The sequence below is a fragment of the Myxine glutinosa genome, chromosome 8 (assembly GCF_964187855.1).
Source record: "Myxine glutinosa chromosome 8, kmMyxGlut1.1, whole genome shotgun sequence".
NCBI lineage: Eukaryota > Metazoa > Chordata > Myxini > Myxiniformes > Myxinidae > Myxine > Myxine glutinosa.
In genome coordinates, this window is record NC_136268.1 from 133,522,226 (window position 1) to 133,548,506 (window position 26,281).

Here is a 26,281-nt window from a genome sequence, read left to right on the forward strand (position 1 = left end):
GTTCCGCCGATGGGAGGGCGAAAGCGTCGAGGAGGAGCTTTTTAATCGCGCCGTATTTGTCAGCGGCTGGCGGGCTCTCGAGGAGGCTCAGAGCGTGGGCCGTGGTGGCTGAACCGAGCGCTGCTACCACATGGTGGAAGCGGGTGTCGTCGGCCGTGATGCCTCGCAGGGCGAACAGGGAGTCCGCCTGTGCGAACCAAACCGCCGCGTGAGCCTCTCAGAAGGTAGGCAGTTTAAGGGCCACTGCCGTGTCCATGTCGGTAGGTCACCAATGAAGGAGCTCGGGCTCCCACGTCGATCGGAAGAATGGACGCGACAAAAAGCTGGAATTCGTCCGAGTTGCTTTATTCAAACAAAACACTCAGATACTCTGAAAAGCCCGTTTATCGGGCAGCAATATATATACACACATTATCCCGGAGCGTTTGCCCAGGAAAGGCGAGAGGGGGCGTGGCCGAGCGTCCTGGCTGCGGCCTGGCAAGTTGAGGGCGGGCCTGCCCGGGCGTCCTGGACGAGCCCGGCATGGTGATCGCTCCGCGTCCTTGATGGGTGCAAGGCGATTGTGAAAACCCAGCGGTAGCCGCTACAATATATTGTTTTGGGTGTGCTACAAGGGGAATCCCTGGTTCTCCTCGAACTCACCGTGACCTGAGGCTACCTACCGATCATGAATAACTTCGTGACTCAGCGGGTTTCTAGCCAACCACAAATGCCAACTAGAACGCCACTCAGTAGAGCGCATACTCCCGCCGTGGGTTTAGTTGGAATAGTACGTTTGTTTAGCATCCCCTCTCCCCAAAACAATAAATGCAAAAGAAAGTAAGCCCTAACTGTCAGAGAATTTATTTTGATATATCTCGGAATTAGAGAAAAACATCATTTAAGAATAAGAATAAAAGCTTTAATGCAGTAAAACAGAAAAAATCTTTCCCAACTTTCCCAAAAAAAATCCTGGATCCGGAATAATATCCTGAGCTTCACCAAAAACTACTCAATTCTTCCTTATCCCAAGGGCAATCATCCCACCAACTTTCATCCAAATCCGTTCAGAACTTTTCCAGATATCTTGTTCACAAACACACGAACATACGAACACACACACACACACACGGACTGACACGATCGAATGCGTTACTCCCTAGTGGGAGTAATAAACCTGAAAATCGCAGAGCCAGATCCAGAATTATTTATTTGGTCTGGGAAGCCAATGCGAGGTTTCTTCTTCTTCAGCCTCTCACAACCCTGGGTGAATATGCGATCTTTTAAAAAAAAGTTGGAATTTTTCCAAATCTGTTTTATTAGTTTGTTAATAAACCTCAGCCATTGACAAATCTGGAACTAAGTCTTTATAAGTTCATCAAATACTGACACCGCGAATGTTATTCGCTGAGCTAAATGTTGATATCTCTTCTGAGGTTAAAAAAAAAAAACAACAACAACAAAAACAGTTTTAAAGCATGGTACATATCAAACGATACATTTTATGAAACGGGGAAACCTAATACACACTTTGGTGGTTTTAAAATGACAGAATGTCTTTATTAGAAAAAAAAAAAAATGAACATTGAAGACGATGCTGCTGAACAAATACACCGCTCTAACGCATAACCATGAGTTTAAACTACATTTACAACAAATATGAAAACTATTTTCATATCACAATGTTAAATATAGAATATATAGAAGATAATGTTAAAAAAAAATGAGCTGTATCTTCCAATGGTAAAAAAATCCTTCAAAAAATTCCTGGATCGGGAATAATATCCTGAGCTTCACCAAAAACTAATCAATTCTTCCTTATCCCAAGGGCAATCATCCCACCAACTTTTTTTTTTTTTTTTTTTTTTTTTTTTTTTTTTTTTTTTTTTTTTTTTTGTATACAATATCGAGGCTCGTGAAAGAGCGAACATTAATCACATGAACACACAGAAAGACAAACCGACACATAAAACATATAACATAGGGAGCGGTAGACAAGATGGGGAGAGAGGGGGAAGGACACAAACACAACATTTGAGAGCAGGGACCGAGAGACATGGAGACATCGAGAGATCTGAGAGAGGGCGAGGGCTTTGGGGGGGGGGGGGGCGTGGGAAGGGGGCAGTGGGAGAGGTATAAAACATATGGACACTGCCAGGACTTCCAGGAAAGAAGTTGGAATTTCAAACAAGGTGGATCATCCCACCAACTTTCATCCAAATCCGTTCAGAACTTTTCCAAATATCTTGTTCACAAACACATGAACACACACACACACACACACACACACACACACACACACACACACACACACACACACACACACACGGATACGAGTGAATGCATTACTCCCTGGCGGGAGTAATTATTCTATCACGCTTTCCAGAGCTATTCGTCTGTCATACCGTTTACCTGTACTAGAGTCCCTGTATATAGAGAGTTGTGTCAACTCAAATTTGGACGCCATTTTGTGTCTAAGTGTGTCGGATTAGATATACATGTACATTCGCGATATGGGGTGATATATTCTAAACCTGCTAAAAAAAAATTTACTACACATATTTAGTCTTATTATTACATACAGGTGATATTTGTTTTGTCAAAAACTCAGCTATTGCCGTGAAAAAGAGCTGTGTGGTGATATTAAAAGTGGTATGGCAATGCATATTACAAGCCAACACTGCATATAAGAGCTAACATTATAAGTAAGACAAACCAATGCTGTCATTCTCTGAATTTTAATAACTTTTAGAAAGGAGTGTGGGCATATCCAATATTTTTTAAAGGGTGCCGAGAGCAATTCCGGTGTAGGACTTCCAGCCGACATATAGTCTAACACACTTAAAACAAATTCTGTACGTGGTATTGCCATATTTCTATAGTGTACAACTTTAGTTTTATCGACATTTATATTCAATTTCCATTGTAATGATTTAACAAGCTGCAAGAATATGCGGTCCGCTAGGACTACCCGAAAAAAATTGAGCAGGGTTCTTCCCACGGAAATGCATTTTTGGTCAGCTCCTTGAAGATTATAAACAAACACAAATCACTTCCCTTTAAAAGGGTTTTCAACGGACAGACAACCAAAAAAAAACCGAGCAGATAGAATTGCTTTTGAACATCGATCATCAAGCGGCGTGGGCCTACCTGGCAGAGTCTCGAGGAGTCGATCGCTTTCCAGCTCTTTCGTCTGACTTTCGCTTCCCAAATTTGTCTTCTGACTTTATCACTTGGAAATCTATACATCTTATATTTCCCAGATTGGTTTGAACAACCAAAAGCAGAACAACCAGTCATTTTGTTTGGCAATAAACAACATTCCCGTACCAAGCTGACGTTCACGCACGGTGAAGTTAGACACAAAATGGCGCCACGAAATCACGTGACCAGAAATCTCGGGTCAGCGCATGGCGCAACTCTCTTTATACAGGGACTCTAACCTGTACCACGTGACTTTCCAATCGGGGAATGCGCCCTCGGCTACGCACCAATCTAATCTTAATTTGATGTTTCATTAGAGTGGCCGAGTAACCTCTGGTGCATACCTGACCGCAATGAGCCAATTAATCGGGAATGATAATCTCCCCAGTTTTGGGGTCTTGCATGTAACTTAATGTGAAAATAATACCAAATGTAAATCAAAATCTGCATGAATTATTGTTAAATGTTGTGTACTTATGGGTCCTGTGAAGAGAAGATTATGGGGAATAAAGGAAAATGGCCTCTCTGGTTCTGGCGCGCGATTCCAACCAGCTTTTGGTACGATTATGCAAATACCTTGTGGCATCACTCGCATGCACAGCACGGAGTTAGCATGGAGTGTGGCGCTCGATCACCCAATATAAAACGAGAAAAGAGGAAAATGTTCTCTTCCCTTCAACAACGCATTGTATTACATTCAAAGTTACTACACAAAGGGAAGGAGCTACTCTGACCACTAAGGGAAATCATGGAAATGACTGCACTAAGGGACCTGTGTGGTGGTTGCCATTGCCTCTGAGCAGTTTCCTAAAACCGCAACTATTAATATATATATTATAACTCATCACTGCAGACATCCTATTACAACCCAATGGTTTTATGTCGCTCCTGGAGTTATGTGCCCATTTATGATCTTCATTTTTTTTTCTGCTCACCTCCCTGTCCATAGAAGTTTTGTTGAACTGTTCTGGGGGGAAAGTCACTCTAAAGTTGAGTCAGAAAGATGTCGCTTCCTGGTGCATGTGTATTTTTGATGGTTTGGACCACACTCTGCCACCTGCCAACTGGCCAGATCCTGAAGGTTTGGATTAATATTTGTGGGACCAATGATGATGGTTGCTGGAATATCACTGAATGATGTGTTGTTTGTTTGTTTGTTAGCCCTGGAATTATCTGGTTATTGCTTGATAACGTCAGTGTTTCCCAACATTTTGTTGTTTTTCTTGTGTTTTTTTATCCTTTACCTGTTTTTTTTTTTTGTTTGTTTTTTTGTATACAAGATCGAGGCTCGTGAAAGAGCGAACATTAATCACACAGAAAGACAAACCGACACAAAAACATATAACATCGGGAGCGGTAGACAAGATGGGGAGAGAGGGGGAAGGACACAAACACAACATTTGAGAGCAGGGACCGAGAGACATGGAGACATGGAGAGATCTGAGAGAGGGCGAGGGCTTTGGGGGAGGGGGCATGGGAAGGGGGGGGCATGGGAAGGGGGGGGGGGGTGGGAGAGGTATAAAACATATGGACATGGCCAGGACTTCCAGGAAAGAAGTTGGAATTTCAAACAAGGTGGATCTGGGGTGAATTAGTGGGGGTAGAAAAGATCAAGGTTTTGGATGGGGGAAGATAAGAGATGGTGGTGAACAGCTGTTTTAAAGACTTGGAGGGAGGAGTGGGATTGAAGGGAGTGAGGGAGTTTGTTCCAGAGGCGGGAGAAAAGAGGAATGAAAGAGTGAAGGTGAGCAGAGAGCCGAGATTTCGGCAGTTTAACCATCAGAGGGTTGCTGGCAGATCTTGTGCGACCTGTAGGAATATTTGGGGGACAGAGCACAGAGAGAGCTGGGGGTGCAAGGCCGGAGAGGAGTCGGTAGAAGACAGAAAGACCACCTACCTGCCTGCGGTGAGTGAGTGAAAGGCCCTCAGAGATAGCTTCATCGTGCGAGATTCCAATAATTCTGAAAGCTTTGGTTTCAACAGCGTGAAGCCGAGCTAGGTGTGAGGCAGGAGCACCGGCCCATAGGGGAGAACAGTATTCCATTGAGCTGCGGATGAAAGCCTTGTATGTGGTGAGGAGCTCAGGTGTGCCGAGGAAGGACTTCGCATGACGGAGGATGCCCAGTCGGCGACTGGCTTTGGAGGCCAGATTGGAAATGTGGTTTTCCCAAGAAAGATCATGGCAGATAGTGAGACCCAAAATCTTGAGCGACAGAACTTCTTGGAGAGGATTGTTGAGAAAGTAGATGGGAGGGTTGTCCAGTCGATCTTTTCGGAGAGACATAGTAAGAGTGTGAGATTTGTCAGGATTGAAAGACATGTTCCACTTGTTTGACGAGTCTGTGATTTTGTCCAAGTCTTCAGAGAGTGAGGAGGCTGCAGACTGCCGATCTGAGGGAAGAGGAATAGAGCGGCAGAGAGTGGATTCATCAGCAAAGAGATAGAGAGGATTTTCAAGAGAGTCAGAGAGATCATTGATGAAGACCAGAAAAAGCACAGGGCCCAGAACACTGCCTTGGGGAACTCCAGCCTGAACAGGAAGAGGAGATGAGAGAACCCCATTCAGGGCCACACGTTGACGACGACTAGAGAGGAAGTCAGCCAGCCATGCGTGGAGATTTCCATGGATACCAAAGGAGGAGAGTTTTGTGAGCAGAGCGGGGTGCCAGACCGTATCGAAGGCACATGATATGTCGAGGGAGACAGCTCTAATTTCCTGTTTGGCATTGAGGACCTCCATCCATTGTTGAGACAGCAGAAGCAGCATGTCCAGAGTAGAGTGACCTGGTCTGAAACCAAATTGATGCTCAGAGATCAAGCCATTGGAGAAGAGGAAAGATTTCATATCCGAAGCAATGATGGATTCCATGACTTTGCTGATAATTGGGAGAAGGCTGATTGGTCTGTAGTTGCTAGGATCTGTTTTTGCACCTTTTTTGTGCAAAGCGGTGATGTTGGCTGATTTTCAAGCAGATGGCAGTTGACCTTGAGCAAAAGAGAGGGTGAAGAGAACAGAGAGAGGGTGAGATAGAGCAGCAGAGCAGGATTTTAGGACCCGTGGGCTGATGCCGTCGGGTCCAGTTGCAGAATCAGAGTCGAGGGTTGACAGAAACTTTTCCACCTTGTCAGGAGGAAATGACACGGAGTCCAGGAGCAGCTGGGTACGACTGGGTATGGTGGGTACAGAGAGGGATGGGTTTGGGACACAAGATTTAGAGGCAAACACAGAGTTGAGGCATTCAGCTTTTTCACGTGCGGAGTCAGCTGTGTAGCCATTTGAGGTAAGGGAGGGGATGGAGGGGGAACAAACACCAGAAACGGATTTGACCAGACGCCACCAGGATTTGGAAGAGGGAGACAGATAAGAGAGTTTGGGCTTGAGAATCGAGAGATATTGTTTCCTGGCTCTCCTGAGGGTGGACACACACTTGTTTCTGGCTTTGTGAAAGGAAATGAGATTTCCTTCCGTTGGATTTGTTTTCCAGGAGACAAAGGCAAGTTGTTTCTGGGCAACAGCCTCACCACAAGATTCCGTGTACCATGGACGGGAGGAAGGGTATGACAACTGAAGGCGAGATGGGATAAATCTGTGCATGAGGGAGAGCAATTTACTTTGGAAGAATTCCCAGGATGAGTTGATGTCAGAGGTGGTAGAGATGGGAGACCAGTCCAGATGATTGATGGCTGCTTGAAGACCGTGCCAGTTGGCCTGAGTGAAATGCCAGACTCGTCGACGCTGAGCAGGCTCCCTGAGAATGGTCAGAGAGATGTCCACTTTAACAAGGACATGATCAGATGATCCGATTGGCGCAGAAGAAGAGCAGCAGACATTTTCAGGGAAGTTAGTCATAACCAAGTCCAGAAGAGAAGATGCTCCGTTGACTGAGATCCGGGTCGGGAAATTGACAGATTGTGTCAGTCCCAGTGAGTCGCAGAAGTCCTTTGCTGAGGAGCCATGGCTGGTGAGGGAGGTACCCACACCCAGCCAACTGGCATGATGACAGTTGAAATCACCACATATGAGGAAGAGAGAGTTGGGATGAGTAGATAGAAGTTGGTCCATATTATCAGACAGCGAGATGTAGATGGAGTCATCTCGGGAGTCACACTGTTGCACTTTGAATGTAGCAAGGGAGTCACATGGAATTTGGTTACAGTTACTCCCACACACCACGACCCCCCTACAGATGGTAGTGCTGACCCCGAGGAGTCCCTGGGCCACAGGTTTGGAACCACTGCTTTAGTTATATGATAAAAAATACAACGTACTGTTGCGGAAATTATTCCTAGGGGTTAAAGAATCCTTATTAAAGCATCAGCTATTTCGTAGGTATCTGTTTAGTGAAGCATATTGTACTCTGTGAATACATATTAGGCTGGGCCAAATCAGGGGTGATTTTCAATTTTTCATACTACAAGGTTGTAATTTACCTAAAAGTTGTGGCTGGGTAACAGAAACAAAACCATGAAATTTTTTTCCAAAAATATTGACGTCTTACGGTAAAACAGCCCGTTACCATAGCAACCGTTACAGATGACATTCTTAAAATCGATGATTTCTCAGGCTGTGTGTGACCCCCAGAGTTGATTCTGGTACCAAAAGATTCAGAATTGAAAGCCAAGGATGATTGGATAGCTTAACAATGTCTGTGACACAATTCAATACAACCTTTATCCCAAAAACTCATTTTTATCTCAAATTTAAGGCATTTGTTTGAAAAAAAAATGAAAATTTTGCTTTTTAATCATAGGATAATCATTAATCAGAGCTATAGTCAAATTAAATGTACTTTAAATTAACTTTTGTCATTGATTAAGCTTTTTTGTCTCAAATTTAAGGTCTGACATTGAACATTGATAACAAAATAAAAAACCTAGTCCCAATTGTAATCAATGGAGGCCAATGACTTCTTAGTCACAACCTCAGTGGATGTTGCCAGTCCATGCAGCTTCTCCCTGACGCCCTTCACAACCCTGTATAGAGCCTGGAGCTGCGCCTCAGATGTGGGGGCCTTGTTAGTGTTCAAATCTGTGGCGAGTCCAAGTGTCCGCTCTGCTGCGTCATTGAGCAGATGGAAATGCTCGTGTGAGAGTTTCTCACACCACCCGTGTGAGAAACTTGGGAGTTTGGCCACAACTTCCTTGCCATGACGATAGCTGTCTGCGGTGGGCCACTGTGCAACGGGAAGCTTGACAAAACTGGAGTCAATACCCAAGAGTTCAAACATGCTCCAAGAGTCATAACCAACAAAGTCTTTGAGGGCTTTACTCCCCAATTGCTGTGAGGCTGGCATCTCCTGTATCATGTTATGTGCAGTCCCACTGTACCTGAGCATAGCCCTTCTCACAGTCTGCTTGTCAGATGACGTTCTGTCCGAGAAGAGTGCCAAAGAGACCAATCTCTCTGAGAGGTACCACAAATGGTTTTGTAGCTTCTCTCGGGCCACAGTCACAAAGGACAGAAATTTGGCAGGCCACTTTGTTGGATTCTTTGCGATACTGGCCTCAGCCTTGAGGAGGTTCTTCATCAGGTACAGGTCGTTAGATGGTGCATCTGCAGCACTGGTACATGTCAACCACGCTTTAGTGTAGAAGACTGACATGAATGCAGCGAGACTGGTTATGTCTTCCAGCTCTTCGGAACCGGTATTAATTCTGAACTGGGGTATTAATCTCCCAGCTGCCAACGGAAGAGTGCCACCTTTATAGTGTATAAAGTCTTGCTCATCCAACGGGCGTGGTGGAATGCCCCAGGAGCTTTGATAGTGATGGTCCTCATACCATCAGGGACAGTCCCTCCAAGAAACAGCAGTGTGAGGTGTGCCAGCTCCAGGTAGTCGTGTCGAAGAGTCTCCTTTGTGCTATTGTCCATCCACGTCTGAAGGAAGGTGATGGTGGCATGTACATGGCCAGCCAGCTCTCTCTGTTGAGCAGACACCTCGACCAATGTGTAGTTACCCTGGTCCAATTCACTCCAAGTGTTGAGCAGTCGCTTGAACAGCTGTTCATTAGATCCTGTGGTGGGGCCATACACTATTGAGCAAGACGCCCCTCCAACCAATTCGTGGATGTGGTGCCGACACGCCAGTTGCAGAAGACTCCTGCCAAACTCAGTCTCCAGTCTTACTACGACTGCACTCTTGACCCCAGAGTTCACTGCCGTTGTATCGAAGACAAGAGCGCCTATCCTTGATGTGTGCAAGAGCGCCTTGAACGCCCTGATGAATGGTTACAGTAACAACCGAAAGCAGGCATTAACATTAATGATTGTAAGCTGCTTTTGTTAACTTTTTTTATTGAAATGAAGATGGCCAAATTTAAACAACGTTATAACAGTTATAAAAACTGGACAATACAAGGTTGTAAAAGACAATTTAAAGTAAATTTAATCTGATTAATGGTTATCCTATGATTAAAAAGCAAAATTTTCAATTTTTTTCCATAAATATGCTTGAAATTTCAGACAAAAATCAGTTTTTTGGATAAAAGTGGTATTGAATTGTGTCACAGACATTGTTAAGCTATCCAATCATCCTTGGCTTTCAATTCTGCATCTTTTGGTACCAGAATCAACTCTGGGGGTCAAACACAGCTTGAGAAATCGTCAATTTAGGCATTTTTTGAGTCGTCTGTAACTGTTGCTATGGTAACGGGCTGTCTGACCGTAAAACGTCAATATTTTTGAATTTTTTTTTCATGATTTTGTTCCTGATACTCACTCACAACTTTTAGGTAAATTACATTGAATTAGGAAAATCACCTCCGATTTGGCCCAGCCTAATACATATGCATTGTGTATGTATTCGATAGACATCTACCTTACCAAGTGTTGTTTTTTCTCCAAGCCCAGCTTCCCATCGTATTGCATGTATTTTTTCCCATCTGTGTTTCGTCCCCACCATAATCGACTGAACTGTTGCCGGTCCGAGCGAGCTTTAGCAATCCCAGACTTGATTAAAGCATATCACTTCAATTTGGGGCAAAGAGCGGATGGGAGTGTTTTTTTTGTGTTCACATAGTCGAGGCTTGTGGAAGAGTAAGTGCACTGAATAGATCAGCACATAACAGGGCAAAAGGAACAGTAGAGAGGAGGGGGGTAAAAACCCCAACAGTAGAGTTGAAGGCCAAGTTAGAGATAGACTTGGACAAACAATGGGTGTATAGGAAGAATGGGGGACAGTGGAGGACAAGATGGATACAGAAGGAAGCTGGAAATTTGGCAGGAGAAAGGGCTTGGTGTGGGTTTGGGCATGGAGGGTTAGCGAGGGTAGAAAAGATCATGGTTTTGGATTGAGGTTGATCTGAGATGGTGGTGAACAGCTGTCTTGCTAACTAACCCCCGCTCTAACCTAACTAACCCCCGCTAACTAACCCCCGCTAGCTAACCCCCGCTCAAGCAGGGAAAATGGCCTTAAAATGCCTGTTGTGTTGTTGTTCCACAGGTGGGAAAAAAAAGAAAGGAACAAATGAGTGGAGGTGAGCCATGATCCTAGATTTAGGTCGTTTTTACCAGTCGGGGGTTGATGGTTGACCGTGTGCATGTGCAACAATAGCAGAAACCTGGGGCAGCAAGAACAGAGGTTGCAAGACCAGAAAGGAAGTGGTGGAAGACAAAGAGACCACCGACCTGTCTGCGATGGGAAATAGTCCCATGGACTTAGCCTCAACATGGGAGAATTCAATGATCTTGAAGGCCTTTGTTTCCATGGTGTCAAGCTGAGTAAGGTGTGAGGCAGGGGAGCCAGGCCAGAGGGGAGGCAACCAATCGGCTGAGGGGCACAGGGTGGATCAAGATGCTTTGATGCTCCTCGCTGAAACAACCAATCAACTGGAAGCACCGGTGGGATCAAGATGTTTTCATACCCCCGAATAAAACAACAAATCAGGGAAGAAGGAAGCTGATTGAGAAGGGCCTACTCTCCCCAACGCTGGAATAAATGACAATGTTATCACTTGTTCAGTTAACTGGCTCGCTTATTGGTGCCTTGTTAAGAGTTCCTGGTAGTGTTTGTTCCCTATGCTGATCCTCGTCGCTGTGCTGATTCTCTTCACTGTGTGGTCCTGTGGTGTGCTGGCTGTTCCGGGGTGTTGACGTGAAGGGAAGCAGCACAGCATTACATCTTAATGCACCTTAGGTGGGATAGGCGGAAACCTCATGGCCATTGGTGGGTGGCGCCTGAAGACTGAGCATCACCTAATAAAGGTTCTGCGGGGGCTGACTCCTCCCAGGTGCTGCGGTCTTCCAGCTCGTGCATTCTATGTTGAGGGACACGGCGGGTTCTGCAGAATCCGTCACATAGGTCAGATAGCAGTCTCATCTCTCCCACAGTTGTATCTCTCTTGCGAGCGCATTCACGGACCCAACTTATTTTGCAAAGCTGACTGTACATTTGATGATCCGTTCTGTGGGCGCAAATGTCGGTCGTGGGTAATTTGGGGAATTATTCACAGTTTCCTGCTTGTTTTTAATATATTTACTTTACAATACATGGATTCACCTGACTTGGTCTGTTCATTCTGACTGTTTTGTCTGGTAGCTCAGAAGTAACCCGTTGAAGGTAGAAATTAGGTGTGGTTTTGTACCGCTAGATACCTGACGTCACGTTGTTTGGTTGCTTGGCTAAAGATTTGAATTTGCCACCGGCACGGCACTCGCCTGGCTCAAGGACTTCAATCTATATGGTAACGAGGCTCTCGACACGAGATCCGGCATGAAGTCTCTGAGGTGATGGACTATCGTGGTGTTTGACACGACTCACCAAATTCAAACTGGGCAACAGGGAAGTTCTCGTGACCGTAACAGTACTTTGGTCTCCAGTGCTGATATGTCACTTCGTCTATTTATTATAGAGATTAAGTGATTACAAGTATTCCAATGTTCTTTTCAATGTTGTTATCTTTGTAACGTCGCTAAAGAATTTCATAATTATCAGAAGCATCTTTATTTGTATGGGTCCTGCCAGGTTAAACCATTAGTTGTGGGAGAACAACTGTTGTGGCTGAGCAACAACCAGGGTGAGGTAAATACCTACCGAATACCAGTCATGGCAGCGACATCCAGGGGCAGCCTGCTAGCTGTGGCCGAGGCTCGGAAGGCAAGTTCTTCGGACGCAGGCGCAAAGTTCATTGCTCTCAGAAGGTCGACCGACAAAGGTAGGATTTGCCTCGGATTTCTCCTTTCGGTTTCTCAAAGGTTCGATTACAATTGTTTCGTATTGCGAGCATTCTGAATCCTTTTAAGTTTGGCATCTATTAAATAGGTTGGCCCCCATGAATGGCTGGCTTGAAATTGTTTGCATCACCATTCAAGATACTATTGTGGCCTCTCAGTTATATTTCATCTGTTATCTGGCACAACACCCCAGCTTCTGTCCTTCCCCCTTTACATCTATTACCAAACAGGAATGTGAATTGTTTTTCTGAAAATGAAAAAATGATGATTATGAGACTTTAACGGCCACTGTGGCTTTAATGACCCCCTTGTGTAGTTGGCCAGGGAAATAATTTACCCCAAATCTTGCATGAACTGGCTGTTCCGGCCTATCATTTGACCAAGTAGGTTGGAGCAGGAAATTTGGAATTTGTTCAGGGTAGCTAACAGGATAACTTTACAGCAGGATAACTGAAGGATAACTTTGGCGTAGGTTGGAGCAGGATAACTCATCCACTCTTCACGAAGAACAACGTGGGATCTTTAACGACCATCAATTAATGCCGGCAGATGGGATGCCGTTTAACGTCAAACTTGCCGTCAATTGATGAATCGCTATGCCTGTGAAACACCGGGATGACAGTTATAGCCTGGTTATGATTTTATTCAAATAAATGACCAAATACAGCACTGCAGTGGAGTATCAGGAACCCCAAAAGACAAAGATTGAGTCATCAGGAGGAACCTGGACAGGATTCTGGTTTTGACTGATTCTCCTCTACCCTCTAACCCATCATTTTAGGAGTGAGGCTCATGGAAAAGAAAGCTCATAGCTAATAGTCTGACAAACATCATAGGAATGAATGAACAGGAAATAAGGAGAGGAAATAATGAAACTAGCAAGTAAGATAAGGAAAGGTTAGCACGTCCTGGACGGTATAGTGAGATACAGTGCGACAGAACCGTATAGTGAAACAGGCAACCGTATAGTAAGGTGGTTCCATAGGTGGGAGAAGTGAGGAATAAAAGTTTATTTTTGTTTTGTACATTTGCAGTCAGCTTGGATTTTGGAACATTAAGCGGGAGATGGTTACTAGAAGAGGGCATGCATCCTGGTGTTGCTGGGAATTGTCGGAGGACAGAGAGCACAGGGAGCAATGAACCACCTTTAGAGGCCATTTTTCCCCACAGAGCAGGGGTTGGCCTTTTTTGGGCACCGTAGTCCCCTTTTTGAAGCAATGTTTTATGGCCGGATGCCCTTCCTGCCGCCAACCATGTTAGTCGCCTTTTTCGACACACAGGGAATTACCAGTGAACTGGTACTCAATTTTGCCGACCTCGGAAGGATGACAGGTTGAGTCAACCCCCTTGGCGTTAATTCAGCGATTGACCGGTATTCAAACCCAGGATCTTAGGATCCCAAGCAGGCACCCTAACCGCTAAGCCAACACCAGGCTTATCGGAGAATAAACCATAATAAAAAAAAACAAGAGACCACCGACCTGCCTGCAGTGTGATAATTGTAATTGTTGTAGCTACCTCTCCACATCCGCTTGTGGTGTGTGCCATGCACATCCTGTTGGCCAGGATCCATGCGGCAAAAAGCCGGTGTGGCCTGTGTTTCCGGGCACCATAACATTGGAGGCCTTGCATCTGATATACAATGCGGAACAGCTTTCTATCATTATCAGCCTGTCCTCTGCACAGCAGGAGATGGGTTTTTGGAATCACTTCTGTGTGTCTATCTGTGTCTGTTTGTGTGTGTCTGTGTCCGGACCATAACTTTTTTTTACCATTTGAGCTATTGTCATCAAATTTTCACCAAAGCTTTATTATGATAATACGGAGAAGGTAAATTAATGATTTTGTCAAAAGGTCAAAGGGCAGTGTCACCTAAAATCATCAATTTTCATCCAATTGACCTGAAATTTCAATTTACCATTTGAGTTTGGTCATCAAATTTTCAAAAAAAGCTTTATTATGATAATATGGAGAAGACAAATTAATAACTTTGTCCAAAGGTCCAAAGGTTGAAGGTCATTGCCACCTAAAATCATCAATTTTCATCCAATTGACCTGAAATTTAACATTTGAGTTTTGTCATGAAATTTTCACAAAAGCTTTATTATGAGAATACGGAGAAGGTAAACTAATAGTTTGGTCAAAAGGTCAGAGGTCAGCATTACATAATATTCAATTTTCATCTGATTGACCTGAAATTTTTTAGAATTTGCATATATTGGGTCACTGAGTTGGTTCACCAATCAAAAAGTAGGAGTCGATTGTTTTTTTAGAACAAAAGGTCAAGGTTGCATAAAATCATCAATTTTCATTTTGTATTTTTTTAAAAACTGTTTTTGTTATTTTGAGCAGACGGAAGAAGAGGAAGAGGTCTGAATGTAAACGGACGCAGACGAGCTTTGCGTTTTCAGATGCTTTCTAGTTCTTCCTTGTTTTACTTTTTAAAATCGACTTTATATTTATGCTCTTTATAAACATTCTCCTTGCCATTGACCTGCGTGGTATTATTCAATGGATTTGTTACCCTCTGTGCACCCTTACTGTTTTAGGCAGAACATGGGCGCCTACAAAGTTTTTGGTAAATGATGGTGAGGTTCTGGATGGCCTGAACCTCGGTGCTGTGATCGTTGATGAACAGAAGGACCTGGTTTTCATCATGTACACACTATGCGCACATCGTTATTACTGCCTCATACCCAGTTTGATGCTCATTCAAACTGATGATGATGGCGTCAGCTGGAGCCAACCGCGGAACATATCTGAACAAGTGGGAACCCAAATGTTTATGCCTGGTCCCGGCTATGGAATCCAGGTCTGCCTTCAGCACTTGCTCCACTTTTGTGCAAAATGCTTTGAGCTCATCTTCCTTTATTTACTGTATTTTTTAATTTTGTATCCAAACTTTCCTTTATTCCTAAACGAGAGAACAAAGATCTTTTTCCTATTTTGCAAGTACGACTGTATTAGTGTTGAAGTGCCGAGTGAATTGATGGAACACACTCCTGAAACAAAAATGTTTTTTGCGAATTCCTATTTTACAAGCCAGTTTGGAAATAAAAGTTTTAATACATTATTTTGTAATTGATTTTTTATTTTATTTTTGTTAATGCTTTTCTCAAAATTCCTCTCGGGTGATTTGTTCTCACAACAAGTTCTCACGACAATTCAAACGAGACTATCTCCTCATTGTCATGTTTGGCATTCCCATCTGAGCATGTGCTTATAATGTTGGAACCCTGGGTTCAAATCCTATTTTCTGTATCGATTTGTCCATGCTCTGTTGATGTCCGCACTCAATGTTTAATAGAATGGGTCGTTCAAATGTGACATGAACGTATCGACGCTTGTTCATGAAGTCCTGATATCAAACGTCCTCCATGAGCCTTATGCGATTGTTTTATTTATTTATTTTTTGAAAGAAAATCGTCAAACACAGCACTGGAAGAATATATGAATTGAATTGCCGAACATTTCTCAAACTTATTTGAATCATTTATTCATCAAACGCGTATAGTTTCTGCAATTCCACAAACTTAACCGTCTGCATTTTCAAATTGCACTTTCTCGCGCATCTCCGTACACCCTCTAGAAAGCTCCTCTTTGAGACTTGAATGATCCCTGCCAAAAGATAAGTAAATAAAACCACCTTCTTCTATTCAGAAAAGGTTTGAACCAAAGAAGGGACGGCTGATCGTCTGCGGACATGGAACACTCCCTAGAGATGGTGTATATTGTCTACTGAGTGACGATCATGGGGTGAAGTGGCGCTATGGTGGCAGCATGAGGGGAATTCCTTATGGACAGCCAAAAAAGCATGGAGACTTCACACCAGATGAATGCCAGGTGAGAGCTTACAAATTGCTACAACTGAGGAGCAGTCAAGTATACTAGGGAAAAATATGAATCTATAAATATAAATGTAATTTTCCCATAAAATATTTATTGATATTTGTAATATTTTAAATATCCATATATTGTACATGATGTAGTGTTTAGCCATGTTTGTTCATGCATTTTGTCTCCTGATGCGCCGTGATAGTCTTGCGGAAGAGAGGTTCTACGGCCACTTCGTTTACTGCAATGCCCTCGCTACTCGCAATAGAAATCCACCAGGCAGCATCTCACATTTACCCTTAAATTGGCAGTGCAATTAATGTGCAACTTCATATGATTTTGAGGCAATATGACCAATTGTTAGGGCTTATACGTTTGCAATCCAATATGTATCGGGAGAGAATGAAGGATGACAACCCATCACATAACTCGAAACCTACCCACATTGTGCTAATGCGATTCTTCTTCAGCGCATGGCTGCAACAGGGTTCGCACAGTCCATGAAACTCCTTGAAATTCCTGGAAAAAATGAAAAAGCATTTTCCAGTACTGGCAAGTTCTGAAAAAACCCCAAGAAAATTGAGCAAATATAAATAATCTGCCATTAACCTTCTTGGTTTATGACACGCAAAATCTGCAATGATCACCTGAAACGCAAATCTGCAATGGTCACCACACAGAACGTGCCTTTACAGACTAGCTTATAATAAGAAGGCACAGGACAATGAGAATGGAGAATTCCGGGACAAAAGCTAGACCGACACAAAAACGGGCTGATTAAAAAAATTAAATTAAGCACGTGGTTGATCCAATATAGGTTGAAGATATGTTGAAGGCAGCGGGAAGTTGGGGTGTGAAGAGAATGACAGAGATCTGTAATCTGGTGGTGAAAGAAGGCCGCATTCCAGTGGATTGGGAACTGAGTACCCTCGTCCCTCTATACAAGGAGAAAGGTGACCCTCTGGACTGTGGCTCGTATAGAGCGATAAAGTTATTAGAGCATGGAATGAAGGTATTGGAAAGGGTGTTGGAGAAGAGGATGAGGAAGAAAGTGAAGAAAGACGAAATGCAGTTTGGATTTATGCCAGGAAGAGGAACGACAGACGTGCTTTTTATTGTAAGGCAGTTACAGGAGAAGTACATGGAGAAGAGGAAGAAGTTGTTTCTTGGATTTGTTTATCTGGAGAAAGCATTGATAGGGTTCTACGCGAAGTATTGACATGGGCAATGAGGAAGTTAGGAGTGGAGGAATGGTTGATCAGAGTAGTGATGACAATGTACGAAAGAGCGCGCACAGCTGTAAGGACGAAGGACAGCAACAGTGGTGAGTTTGAGGTGAAGGTAGGAGTGCATCAGGGGTCGGTACTAAGTCCACTACTATTTGTAGCTGTGATGTAGGTGCTGGCTCAGAACGTAAAGGAGGGTTTATGGTGGGAGTTGTTGTATGCAGATGATCTGGTGTTGGTTGAGGAGAGTATGGATGGACTGAAGGAGAAGATGAACAAGTGGAAGGAATGTATGGAGAAAAAAGGTCTGAAGGTGAATATCGGAAAGACGAAGGTGATGGCAAGTGGTAAAGCATGTGAGGTGGAAAGAACTGGGAAGTGACCGTGTGCTGTGTGCAGGAAGAGTGTCAGAGTGAACTCCTTTCAATGTACAATGTGCGCTGAGTGGGTTCATCAAAAATGTAGTGGTCTGAGAGGATCATTAACCAGTGTGGCAGCTACAATCAAGTGTAAGGTGTGCACAGAGGGAGCTGCAGATGGAGGAAATGTTGATTTGGATCTTGGAGACGGAGTGAAGCTGGATGGTGTGAAAACATTTTGTTACCTTGGAGAGATGCTGAATGGAGAAGGTGGATCAGACTCGGCAACGGTTGCTGGAGTGAGATGTGCATGGAAGAAGTTTCGGGAACTGAGTGGCGTGCTGTCGAGGAGGGGAGTGTCGTTGAAGCTGAAGGGAAAGGTGTATGCTGCATGTGTGAGAAGTGTTATGATTTATGAGATCGAGACGTGTAATTAATGTAGAGCAGCAACGAAGGCTGGAAAGGGTGGAAATGCGAATGGTTCGGTGTATGTGGAGTATCGTTGATAGAGTGGAAGACAAATGATGAATTGTGAAAGATTATGGGAATAGAGCCTGTGATGGATGCTGTGAAGAGAAATAGGTTGAGATGGTTTGGTCATGTGTTGAGGAAGGATGAAAGTGACTCGTTGAGAAGAGTGATGGAAATGAATGTAAAAGGAAGTAGAGGACAGGGAAGACTGAGAAAGACTTGGCTAAAGGTGGTGGAAGAAGAAATGCAGGCAAGGGGGTTAACAAGGGGAGATGTAGGGCAAAATGGAGAAGATTGTCAAGGGCCCGCAAGACTAACCCCCGCTCTAGCAGGGAAAATGGCCTAAAAATGCCTGTTGTTTGTTGATCCAATATAACGAAAACGCACAATACAGGATAATAAGATGGAATCAAAAATGGCCACGAGCACGCAATAAAGGAAGCCCTGCGAGGTCTTTTAAAAGATGTACGAGGGATTGAAAATGCTTCATCATTAACATTTATTCAGCCGACAGCTGGGGCACCCAGCAGAGAGGTGAAGAGATAGCAGATAAAGCAGAGGCATGAAGTTGTAGGGCTTCCAGGGGCATCAGCATGCCATACGTGGTGTGGAGAACCTGTGACTGAATAGTTTTACAACATGATGTCAGGCAGATCGTGCAAGTGCATACATTATGCGAGTGATTACGGAGAGGTCCTGATTAAAATTGCACAAATTTAAAGAACTAGTGCACCCACACACTACGGGAGCAGCAAGAAGGGTCATTCCTCTTTGGGGTATATAGATTACAGTCGATCTATGGTCGGGTCTCAAGAACATTGGATGTGTTCATTTACCAAGTTTCTTGTGGAAAGATCACCAAGTGGTTTAAGCATTCGAGCAAGCATTGCATTCAAAACCGTTAAGGAACGGCTGGCTTGGCAAGCTCCAGCTAGCTGCTTGGTAAATGAGCACACACCGGTCTTCCTCCCTTTCAGTTTCGTATCAAACAGCAGGAGCGAGTTTCAAAAGTTCGCTACAAAAAATGCCACGGTAGCGGCAGAAATGGCCATGATATGAACCCAACATTTGTGGGTTATATAGAGTACAGTAGAGCTTCGCTCAATTCTCTAAGTATACCTTACTTCACGGATGTCAGGATTCCTCCAAATTTCTTCATTTAGTGTTATAAAGAGCATTAGCGACTGTTTAAAAATCTAAGCATACGTGTTTGTGGTTTATAATATTTTTTCTTCCTGTAGAAGCCGTTGCTCCCACGGAAACGCCATTATAACTATAAGCTATTTATACACGTTATCACTGCAGAAAAAAACGCCTTGGGGAAGTGGGACATTATTAGTATTATTATTGTTTTATAATAACATTAACAATATGCGATTATCATTAATTTTTGTTGTTAAAAGCGTCTTTGGAAAAATGCCACGATATATCTTCTTTGGAAATGCGCCACGATAGAGCTAATTTAACATTTATGTACACCTCAACGTGCAACCCCATTGACGGCAATGGCAGGCAAACTCACTCGGGGGGAGAAAACCCCTTTGGGGAGGGGGGCAAATGAATGCGCTACAACCTTCATTGTGTAACCCTTGGTCATCCTGTCAAGTTTGGTTGAGATTAGATAAGTAACGACAGAATGTATTGGCGTCAAAAAATCATCAAACAGACAGACACAAATGGCGTATTTTAGTATGATATTGTTCTCTTTAAGAGAACACTAGCCTTACCAATTTTAACGTCCCCCAGGGCTTTACCATCAAAGCCGCGCCAGGTTTCAAATGATAGACTGGACTCAGATACAAGGTTATCATTCTTGAATGGTGCTAATTTAGTTGCTAAATTATTCCTGACTTCGGCTCCTCTAATGTTCTTCTATTTTCACCGAATTACACGTTGATGGCCTCTGGCATTTATCCATTCAGACAATAAATATTTGACGCTCCTGAGTCTTTGCCTGGTTTTGACTTTACATACAGTGCCGTCAGTCATTATTCGTACCCGTTGACATTTTCACATTTTGTTGTGTTGCAGCCTGAATTTAAGATGGATTAAATTGAGATTTTTGTCACTCTTCCAAACATAACACCCCATAATGTCAAAGTGGAATTTTTTTTTTTTAAGTTCAACAAACCATTTATAAATGAAATACAGAAATATTGAATTTACATAAGTATTCAACCCCCTAAGTCAATACTTCGTAGAAGCGCCTTTGGCAGCGATTACAGCTTTGAGTCTTATTGGTTATGTCTGTATCAGCTTTTGCACATCTGGATTTGGGGGGTTTCTCCCATTCTTCCTTGCAGATTTGCTCAATCACTGGCAAGTTGTATGGGGAGCGTCGGTGAACAGCAATCTTCAAGTCTTTCCACAGATTCTCAATGCGATTCAAGTCTGGGCTTTGGCTGGGCCACTCAAGGACTCTCACATTCTTGATCTGAAGCCATTCCAGTGTTTCTTTGGCTGATTGCTTTGGGTCATTGTCCTGTTGAAACATAAATCTCTGCAGTCTAAGGTCTTTTGCACTCTGAAGCAGGTTGTCTCTAAGGATTTGCCTGTATTTGGCTCCATTCATTATTCCCTCCATCCTTACAAGTCTCCCAGTCCCTGCCACTGAAAAGCATCCCCATAGCATGATGCTGTCACCACCATGCTTCACGGTAGGGATGGTGTTAGATGGGGTGATGATCTGTGCTTGGTTTACTGCAGACATAATAATAGCACTTTGCATTCAGGCAAAAGGGTTATATTTTCATCACATCAGACCACAGAATATTTTGCTTCATGATCTCAGAGTCTTTCATGTGGCTTTTTGCAAACTCCAGGTATGCTGCCATGCCTTTTTCTCAGGAGTGGCTTCCATCTGGCCCCTCTCCCATAAAGCCTGCTCAGTTTGGTCAAACGGTCAGCTCGATGAAGAATCTGTATGGTTGCATATTTTTTCCATTTCCTAATCATGGAGCTCACTGTGCTCTTGGGAACTTTACCATGAAGTCCAAGGAACTGTCTGTAGAACACTCTAGAATTTGTTTTATTGCCTTCCCCAGATCTATTCCTCCTCACAATTATATCTCAGAGTTCTACAGACAGTTCCTTGGACTTCATGGTAGAGTTTCTGCTCTGACATGCACTGTCAACTGTGGGACCTTATATACAGACTTGGCATTTAATATGGAATATTTTTTTTTTCTTGACTTGGGTTTACTTGACGGTATATCAATCTGGTGAGTTTCTTTTACACTTTGGTGATTTATTTGTTAAAAGAACCATGTCACTGACTGTCTGTCGCAGCAAGAAGTCAACAACAGGATTATATCACAGGTGGCGTGGCAAAATGTACGGACAGGTGCATTTGACGATTGGCTTCACAGTCGGGTATACAAGGGTTGTTGCGTTCTGTATTAGTGGAAAACAACTGCTGCATGTCTCCAAAAGTTATTGCCGCTTCCTCTGGAGATGGTCCGTCAACTCGACAATGCTGTTTGTCATGGAGTGGTGGCTTTACGAAATTACGGCATGAAAGACCGTGCTATTGCTCGGCAGTATGACATCACTCAAGGTCAGGTGTCAAAGATCCTGAAACGAAATGCTCAGAGGAGTGTCCCTACTCCAATACCGAGGCCAGGACATCCCCGCTGAACCACAAGGAGGGATGATCGCCTGCTGCACCGGTTAGTCTGCAATGGCCGTACCAAGTCAGCTAATCGGCTTAGGGCTGAGTGGCAGCAACTGACAAATGTGCCTGTATCCAGAAGGCTAGTCAACCAACGACTGGTTCAAGCAGGCTATCATGCCAGGCGTCCCCTGAGAAAGCCACGCCTGACCAGACAGCACCGCCAGCGCCGATTGCAGTGGGCCAGAGAGCACCGTCAATGGCAGCCAGGACACTGGAATCACGTGATCTTCAGTGACGAGTCTAGATTTCTGGTCTATCGTCAAGATGACCGTGTCCGAGTGTGCAGACAAGTGCAAGAAGCCTACAACAAAGATTGTATAGTGCCAAGAGTCCAAGCTGGAGGTGGTGGGGTGACCGTTTGGGCTGCTTTTCATGCATGGGGCGAAACTGACCTGGTTGTTCTGAATGAAAACCTGAACCAGTTCAAGCACAGGGCCATTCTGGAAGAAACATTGCTTCCATTTGCTCGTGCAGCCTTTCGAGGAAACTTTGTCTTACAAGATGATAATGCACGGCCTCATCATGCTCGCATGATCCAACACTTTCTTGCTGACCGTGGTGTAGAGCATATGGAGTGGCCTGCCATGTCCCCGGATATGAATCCGATCGAGAACTTGTGGGCAGTATTAACGCATCAAATCGACCACTTGGACCAGCAGCCGACCTCTGTGCGTGAATTGCAGCAGGCTATTGTCACTGCATGGCAAGCAATTCCTGTCCAAACCTTGGCAAATCTCGTGAACAGCATGCCTCAACGTGTACGTGCTCTCCTGAATGCTCGTGGGGTTTACACGAAGTAATGAACTGTAATTTTACTGTCCGTAATCCCAGTCGTAATTTAACTTTTGTTTTTGTTAAAAAAATTTTTGGCTAATATGCAAAATAAAGAGATACTTCTGGAAAACGTACAGAAGTTTAACACAGTACTGTCCATGAATTGAGTTCGATATCAGTTTACATCACTTTCAAGGATCAATTTATTTGTTTCGAAATGTCAAATGTGGTTTTTGTTTCTTTTAAAGGTCACATTAACAAAATCTAGAATAATTTCAACATAATTCCAATGAACTTTTGGTTCTAAGACATCTTTAAAAGTAAGTTCACCCCCACAAAAAAAAATTCCATATTAAATGCCAAGTCTGTAGAAAGGTGTGTTCCTTTCTAAATCATGTCCAATCAATTGAATTGGCCACAATTGAACTCCAATCAAGTTGTAGAGACATCTCAAGGATGATCAAATGAAATTGGATCAACCTGAGCTAAATTTAGAGTGTCATATCAAAGGGGTTGAATACTTGATTCAAGACATTTCAGCTTTTCATATTTAATTATTTTGCAAAAACATTTCTAAAAACAAAATTCCACTGACATTATGTGCTATTATCTGTAGATCAGTGACAAAAAATGTCAATTTAATCCATTTTAAATTCAGGCCGTAACACAACAAAATGTGAAAAATGTCAAGGGGTGTGAATACTTTGCGAAGGCACTGTATATAATTGTAAGTTTGCGGGGCTGCTGTGGTGTATGTGATAACTGAGACATGCAGCATGTACAGTACTGTGTGTAGTACTTACAGTATCTGGGCTTTGCTGAAAAGTTTCAGATACCTCTCCTCACTCATCTGCCAGTCTTTCATTTCAGGAGAGTGCATATCATTTTCCATAATGCTGAATTTTTCGTACAGACAAACGTTTTGTCACGCAACAGCCGTCCCAGTGACTTAAAGCCGTCATTAGAAAACGTGACGAAAAGAATCTGTGTTGGCATTCACAGAACCCGTTTTTTAAATGATAATTATATTAACGAACAATCAAAAGGTAAATTGTGGGTCAAAAGTTTGGGGGGCTCAAGAGGAACTTCAAATTTTTATGAAAATGAGGATATTTATTAATTACAGCTTTGTCCATGTTTTTATCCTACTTTGCCCCTTCTGGTTTATTAACTCCTGCTGCAGACAAAATATATTTATCCCCACTATCCCCCCCCATATTTGTTAACATAGTGAACCTGACTACCTGGAAAACTCCTGGAAATTTGGTCTTCCATAGCTGTGCTGCTAACCCTGTGCCAGTAGCATCTTTGGCTGGGGCATGACTATGCAAGCTGATGCAATTCCCCCTTTGGGTTAAGGCAGGAATTTTGTAATTTGTTCATAGTGCCATGGATAGCTCACCTAATCTTCACGAAGAAGACCGTGGGATCTTTAACGTCCACCAGCTAATACTGCCAGACGGGACACCAGACAACGTCCAGCTGAGATTCAAACCCAGGATAGTAGAACGATCAGAGGCAAGTGTGCATACCTCTAGGTAGGCAATCCTGGCAGTCCCAAATGTTGTTGTTGTATAGCCCCAGACAGTTCTCCCAACCAAACCCACGGCATGGTGGCAGCCGATCGATCTTTCAGGAGCGACCCAGAGATCCCCCACATCCAGGATGGTGTACCCCTGCCTTCAGGAAGTCAGGTCCACGACAGAGAGAGAAAGAGAAAAGAGGGAAAGGGCCGATGCATGGAGACCGATCGGCACCATGACTGCGCTGCCCTGACGATTCTGGGCACCAGGGAAGAATGGGGAAGAGTTGAGCCCCGACTTGTGTTTGGGGGTAAAACCACCGCAACGAGATTTCCCAGATAGTTTTAGTTCCAAATGTTATTGACCTGTGTGTAAAACGTGTAAAAGCTCCACGTCTCATTCATGTAAACACAGTGCTGCTGCACCTGTGCTGTGCCCCAAACCAAGGCATGAGCTGCTTTGAGGCTTGTTTGTTTGTACAGCATCAAATTAACGGATTTATATGCAGGTTTTTTCTCACCTGGAACGAGGTTCAGGGATGTTTATGCGATGGCGCGTCGGCCGTCCGTCCGTCCATCAGTTCGTCCGTCAGTTCGTCCGTCAGTCAGTCAGTCTGTCCGTCAGTTTGTCCATCCATCAGTCCATCCGTCAGTCGGTCCATCAGTTCGTCCGTCCGTCAGTCCGTCCTTCAGTTCGTCAGTCCGTCCTTCAGTTCGTCAGTCCGTCTTTCAGTTCGTCAGTCCGTCCATCAGTTTGTCCGTCCGTCAGTTCGTCCGTCCGTCAGTCTAGCCGTCCGTCAGTCCAGTCAGTCTGTCCGTCAGTTCGTCCATCCGTCAGTCCAGTCGTCCGTCCGTCAGTCCATCAGTCCATCCATCAGTCCGTCTGTCAGTCCATCAGTCCATCAGTCTATCCGTCAGTCCGTAAACACTTGAAATTCTTCTCCGAAACCGCTGATGGGATTGCGACCAAATTTGGCACAAATGATATTTGTTGTGTTGTGACTAAATGTTGTTCACGGCATTAAAAAAAAATCGGGATCTAAGGGGGTCTACCGGGGACCAAAGTGGATCCAGGTTTCACCCCCTAAAATAGGAATTTGCTTTTTCCTCAAACTACACACAATACTTCGATGAAACTTGACCACAACCTTCATCAACCTTGATGTACCAAAGTTTGTTCATGGCATTAAAAAATCTGCCCGTTTGCTGGGGGTTTACGGGGGGATTGCCCCCCAAAATCGGTGTTTGCTTTCTTCTCAGAAACTACACACGCAATTCCGATGAAACTTCACCACAACCTTCACCACAGAACGTGATGGTTTAATTTAAAATACCTTTAGTCAGTGCAGCATACCTTTTATTTTACCAGGTGAACGCCCAGGGGTATTGCCCCTATGTTTTATGTTTCAATACCAATGCAACGACAAGCTGCCCTGCCATTAGCATACACATTGTGCAAGCCTGAACCTCTCCTTGGCCTATCCAAAATACGTCCTCGAACAGCTTGTGATGGTTATTTTCGGGTTCATTTGTGATTCCTGTGAATAGAGATTTAACAAACGCAGAACGGAAGTGGCACACCCTCGTCAGCAGACACTATCAAGAAATGTTCAACTGACCTTTGTTGATGGGATTATGTGTTTTCAGCCTTTTGAACTCCCAGATGGTTCGGTCATCATCAACGCGAGGAACCAGAACTTCTACCATTGCAACTGCCGTGTCATAATGCGCAGCTTTGATGCAGGCGAGACATATCCTTTGGATTACCTGAAGTTTGACGAAAAGCTTGTTGATCCCGCAGTTGCAGCAAGTGCATTGTTCAAGAATGGAGTGGTTTTCTTCACTAATCCAGCTACGACCACCAAGCGTAAGTGTAAATTACCTTCACCTGTCATATCGCCTCAAACATTCCCCCTCATTTATCTTTACACCCCTATCCCCAAACCCCCCCCATTCCTCCCAACACTTCACCTGCTCAAATTTCCTATCAACAAAAGGTGCAAACTCTCTCATTTCCTTATTGTATTTCCTACCAACACAAATATTTTTGAACTCTACCACAATCCC

At 43.9% G+C, this 26,281-nt stretch overlaps 1 protein-coding gene and 1 long non-coding RNA gene across 4 annotated transcripts in view; one reads left to right on the plus strand and one right to left on the minus strand.

The window, feature by feature from the left end:
• The window catches only part of NEU1 (neuraminidase 1), a 52,034-nt gene that overhangs the window by 22,148 nt on the left and 3,605 nt on the right, over window positions 1-26,281 (plus strand). The window contains exons 2-7 of one of the 3 annotated variants that reach the window (XM_078783735.1): window positions 4,133-4,264; window positions 10,626-10,659; window positions 12,147-12,336; window positions 14,905-15,167; window positions 16,016-16,198; window positions 25,862-26,081. In XM_078783735.1, coding sequence (XP_078639861.1) covers window positions 12,228-12,336; window positions 14,905-15,167; window positions 16,016-16,198; window positions 25,862-26,081 — 775 coding nt within the window. In that variant the 5' untranslated portion in view covers window positions 4,133-4,264; window positions 10,626-10,659; window positions 12,147-12,227. Of the gene's footprint in view, window positions 1-4,132; window positions 4,265-10,625; window positions 10,660-11,318; window positions 11,484-11,772; window positions 12,337-14,904; window positions 15,168-16,015; window positions 16,199-25,861; window positions 26,082-26,281 lie in introns of all 3 variants that reach the window. The other 2 variants (XM_078783736.1, XM_068125238.2) reach the window with 2 other exon arrangements.
• On the minus strand, window positions 15,952-16,862 carry LOC137432923 (uncharacterized). Its single transcript, XR_010985598.2, has 3 exons — window positions 16,837-16,862; window positions 16,634-16,708; window positions 15,952-15,973 (listed from the first exon to the last, which is right to left on the minus strand). It is a non-coding gene; the product is annotated as an uncharacterized LOC137432923 (long non-coding RNA).